At 33.9% G+C, this 5398-nt stretch overlaps 1 protein-coding gene across 1 annotated transcript in view; it reads left to right on the top strand.

Moving 5' to 3' along the window:
* The window catches only part of LOC109844771 (biotin carboxylase 1, chloroplastic-like), a 10729-nt gene extending 6450 nt beyond the window's left edge, over positions 1 to 4279 (top strand). The window contains exons 8-16 of the mRNA XM_020413891.1: positions 467 to 556; positions 858 to 917; positions 1410 to 1688; positions 1769 to 1850; positions 2382 to 2488; positions 2659 to 2734; positions 3601 to 3647; positions 3776 to 3844; positions 3932 to 4279. Of these exons, the coding sequence (XP_020269480.1) occupies positions 467 to 556; positions 858 to 917; positions 1410 to 1688; positions 1769 to 1850; positions 2382 to 2488; positions 2659 to 2734; positions 3601 to 3647; positions 3776 to 3844; positions 3932 to 3976 (855 nt within the window). The 3' untranslated portion in view covers positions 3977 to 4279. The remainder of the gene's footprint in view (positions 1 to 466; positions 557 to 857; positions 918 to 1409; positions 1689 to 1768; positions 1851 to 2381; positions 2489 to 2658; positions 2735 to 3600; positions 3648 to 3775; positions 3845 to 3931) is intronic.

Genomic DNA, 5398 nt, shown 5'->3' on the forward strand with positions numbered 1-5398 from the left:
CCTATAGGATATATAATGTATATACAGCTAGATTGTGATAACTTGCTACAATTATTAAGCTGTTTGATGTGTGAAATACTTCCACATGGAATTATGTAGTTTGGCTTGTTGTGCATTTGCAGCGTTTATTACCACTTAAGTAAAGAGAGAAGATAGTCATCCTTTACTTACCCCTTAAGTAAAGAGAGAAACTAGACATCCTTGATCTTGAAAGTTGAATAATAGCCATTATTGGACATAAGAAGATGTGGGTTGTTGGGTGAATGTTTGCAGAAAATTATCAGCAGTTCAAGTATGTGGTAAATTATCTTTGATATTTAATAGGAAAGGGATGAAACTCCACAAGTTTTGACTTTCTAGATGCTAACTTGATTATTCTCTCTCCCATTACTTTATGTTGTTTTGAGGCTTTTTAAGTTATTTTTCTTACTTCTGTGCTTTAATCAAACCCTGTTACACACTGCAGCAAGCTAAGAGTGAGGCTGCAGCTGCATTTGGAAATGATGGGGTTTATTTGGAAAAGTACATCCAGAATCCAAGGCATATTGAGTTCCAGGTACGGTTATCAGATAGTGTAGATAGCTACATATTAAAATTGTAGTATACTTCTAAGTTCTGTTTATCTTGGTCTACTCACTTTTAACACGAATATGCTAGTTGAGAGTCTTATTTGCAGAATTTATGATCTTCTAAACCTTTCTATCTTTATCTTATTTAGTCAAAAGATATTCATTTACTGTGCTGTTTGACGAGAAACTTCAATTTTTGTAATCTACATGACTTTATATTTCTATGAGATTCTTAGACAAGATGTTGTGCATCATCCAATTTAATTTAAAAAATTGTGTTGTTCGCAGGTTCTTGCTGATAAGTATGGAAATGTTGTCCATTTTGGGGAGCGTGATTGCAGTATCCAGGTACTTTTACACAGAGATTTACATCCAAGAAAGCTTATGCAAGTTATATATAGGTTAGACCTTGATTTTAAAGCCGACAATGATGTAGATCTACCAATCTGGCTCTTACAGTGAACAATAATTTGCTCTTTTGAATTTTGTTGAACGAGTGAAAAGCTGGACGCTTCTTTGTGAATTTTTGGCCTAATATCTTCCATGTGCCTCTAGAGTGCCCTTTTTTCAAATTCACGAATATTTTAATAAAATCAGTTACAAAGGACAAAGAGTGTGCTGAAATAAATACTGGGTATCTATGCTTAAGCATGAGAGCCTGTGACAGTGGGTATGATTCCACCAGCATCAACTTAAACCATCACTATGATTTACTACATTTTTCTCTGCGCATATAGAAATCTTTTCTTCCCTTTGTCTAACTGAGAATTTTCTAGTTCCTCAATAATTCTTCACTTTTAGTTGTGTAAATATCTTAACGGCCTTTGATTCCTTTGACAGAGAAGAAACCAAAAACTTCTTGAGGAAGCTCCATCTCCTGCTTTAACCCCAGAATTGCGTAAAGCAATGGGTGATGCAGCGGTAGCAGCTGCAGCATCTATAGGTTATATTGGTGTTGGCACCGTGGAATTTCTATTAGACGAAAGAGGTTCATTCTACTTCATGGAAATGAACACCAGGATCCAGGTTGAGCACCCTGTTACTGAAATGATTTCTTCAACTGATTTGATTGAAGAGCAAATCCGTGTTGCTCTTGGAGAGAGATTAACATACAAGCAGGTAAATAATTTGTTTACAGTTTGGTTTTGACAGTTAGTATAGGTTGGCTCTACTAATACTTCAGGCTTTGCCTTTTATAGGAGGATATTGTTCTTAGGGGGCATTCGATTGAGTGCCGTATAAATGCAGAGGATGCCTTTAAAGGGTTCCGGCCAGGGCCAGGTATTCCCTTGTTGATAAATGTCTTTTCATAATCAGAAGTTTGCGTGGATTTATATTTCTTTCTTTTTATCTCTGAAGTCTTGTTATATAATAATGTAAAATATGGTATTAAAAGGATCTTATAAGAATGTCAATTATGTACGTATTGGGTACAAAAAGGTTATGTACTATTGTCCCTAAATTTTCTTCTGGTGTATATATCTTCATGATGTGGTGTATAGTTTTGATAATGAAATTTGCAACTTCGAAGATGCAAATTGGAAGTTGCAAATTTACTAAAATCTCTAATCATGTTCCGTAATATATGTAGATGTGGACTATGAGTAGAAATAGAAGAGATAGAAAGAGAAGGAAAAAATAGGTTTGCAACATATTTGAGAAGAGGATTTGTAAGAAAAGAGTAAGTCATGGAACAAGATACATCAATTTGCCTATTAATGATCCTTTTTCCCCTTATCAAATAGTTTTTTCCCCATTGTTAATCTCTCACAAATTTTTCCTGTTTTAATGTTTTTTTTAATTCTATGTCAGGGAGGATCACTGCATATTTGCCTTCAGGAGGTCCATTTGTAAGAATGGACAGTCATATTTATCCAGATTATGTTGTTCCCCCGAGCTATGACTCCCTATTAGGAAAGGTGCATTTTCTTGGTCCTCACTTTGTGTAATTCATTGTCTACCTCATAATTTTTTTATATCTGCATTATACATATATCATATTAATGAGGCTTATATCCTATATTTTTCTGAACGAGAAAACAAGTTTAATAGCTGAAGTTCTAATTATTTTCTTTTTGTTGTGATTTAGCTTATTGTGTGGGCTCCAACTAGGGAGAAGGCCATCGAACGAATGAAAAGAGCTCTTGATGACACTGTTATTACAGGTTTGATATCTTCTCATGAATTGTTAAATTAGATCATTTTCAGAGCTAAACTTTTTCATGACATCATCAGAGGGACGTCCTTATTTTGTGATGATCTTGGCTTTTTCCTTTCAAATCTTTGTTACATTATCATAATGTTATCTTATGTCGTCATCAACCAAGATTTATCCCAACAAATAGGGATTACCATGTAGCACAAGGCTCCATCAAAATGTTATCATCTATCAATTAATTTTGTTAGTATTACCATTAGTTTTTTGACGAACAGATTGTCACCACATTTCTGCATTACGGTTCATTTTCTCTTTTTGAAAGAAAATATCTATTTTCTAGAAGATTATGGTCAATTTCCAACTGTTCTTCTTGAGACAAATATGGATGCAATCCAAGGGCTTGAACTTTTGTGCTTAAACTAAGATTCGGACTCCATCTAGTAACTTGCCAAAGTTGCAGCTAACCTTCAAAATTATACCCTTGTTTTAGAGAACCATAAACCTTCTGCCAAATGTTACATATATGTGTAACATGTACGAGGATATATGGAGGATGTAGAAAACTGTACCCATTACTCTTCACTATGTTTACATTCAAAGGGATTTCAAATCTTGAAGGGTAAAATTTAACCTTCACCATTTAGTTATGCGAAGGCCTCTTTTGTCTGTAAGAGGGTATTGCAGAGGGTATTGCTAAGTTTTAGAGTGTATAAATACATCCTACTTGTTCATACAAGTACACATGTACATGTACATCTAGATATTTTTTACTTGTATTGTTTTGACATTGCTTGTTCATGTACTTCCACTATTTTTTACTTGTATGTTTTGATATTGCTTGTTTGATGATCTCTGGTTCATTCCTTTTTGCAGGAATCCCTACAACAATTGATTACCATAAACTAATCCTTGATATCGAGGTATGAAATTCTTTAACCTTTCTTTGCTTATATTCTTGCTTAACAAGGCTTATGTAGATTCGAAAACCATCACCATCAAATAAATTTGCTGTTATCTAATACTTCTATTCTTGCTTATCGGACTGCAGGACTTTAGAGATGGAAAGGTTGATACTGCATTCATACCTAAGCATGAGAATGAATTGGCTGCTGTGACTGTGAGTATCAAATAGTTCACTGAAATTTACCCTATTCTGTTTTTTTTAAATCCTAGTGAGAAATTGACCATACTCTTTGCAATGCAGCCACAAAAAATAGTGGTAGCCACACCGGAGAAAGTGTTAGCTTAGGTGACAGTCTTTATTGCTCAAATCTTTGAGGCTAATGAGAGTAACCACGACGATGGACAATTTCCCCTATTTGGTTTTCACCTTTAAATTGTTCAAGAAAGTCTTTGAAATAGTTGTAATATGTTTCATGGTCAAGTCATTTGAACCCTCTTCTTTTTTATCAGATTACACTGCAATTTTGTGAACCCTTTTTTCTTTTTTTTTTGGTAAGATCATTGAAAGAAATATGATGTTTCTGTGTATTGGTTGGTCCAAATTTGGGTTTAATACAATAATATGTTGATGTAAATATCTTGGGTGATATCTTAATCTTTACATTTAAGTATGGATGCCAATGGATAATTTAGACATGTACAAGCACAAGATCAAAAATTCCTACAGGTAGGATGAAAGCATTGTACTTTGCCATGTCTTGAAGTATTTAATTTAATCCAACATGTGAACATGTTAAGTATTTTAAATTTTGTCTTCAAGGAACCAAACAAGTGGATACACCACTTGTTCTGAAGTTGGATGCATGACCATTTTGGATGTCTTTGGTACCCTACAACTCAAGTGCAAAATTCAATTTGAACTCTAAATATTTGCACTTTTGAAGGTTAATAACTCAATTCTTTAGTCATGGTCCCTTATTAGTATCTATATGATTTTAGTCGATATCGAATTAAAAACAATAGGTGTACATAAGTCAGAAATTGCTAAGATTAGTGAAGGTTATTGAAAAAGGTTTAACTTTTTTTCATTTTTTTTATACTGGTTATGGAAATAATATGTGAGATGTTGGAGGTAACTTATATTAACTTAAATAACATTCTTTAAGGTGTCCTAGCCATAATCCACACGAGCCCTCAGCACTCCTCTTTGAGTTATGGATGCTAGATAAAATTTTTAAAAAAATATATTCTTTCGAGCCTTAAAAAAATATCTTTTTGGAAACTATCTTTGTACAACACATTAAATGTGTGAAACATAAAGTGTTAAAGAAAACATTTTGAACACAAAAAAGAAAATTCAACATATTATGCAGCAATAAAGCTACTATTATGAGTAGTCGTTCACTCAAAAAAAATAAAATAAAATAAATGGAGATAAGCTTGGATTAAGTTGTGTGCGCTCCCTCCTGCAACAACTTCGAAGTCACGAATATTATGCAGCAATAAAGCTTGTCTGATCATTTCAGGTTTCTTCATCTTTTGGGCTCCATGTCCAGAGACTCAAAAGATTGACACAATTGGAGACAATTTTATAGGATTCTCCTTTTGCCCCCCAACTGAAAATATAATTATTTCTAGCACCCCATAAAGCCCCCTCGGGAAGACGATATTTACAAAAGAAACCCCCTAGAACTTCTAAAATTTAGTACAGAACCCTCGAATTTCTGGTGATCGATGCATCTTTTGTGAAGTTGATCGTGACACCCTC

This window comes from Asparagus officinalis, chromosome 6, assembly GCF_001876935.1.
Source record: "Asparagus officinalis chromosome 6, Aspof.V1, whole genome shotgun sequence".
NCBI lineage: Eukaryota > Viridiplantae > Streptophyta > Magnoliopsida > Asparagales > Asparagaceae > Asparagus > Asparagus officinalis.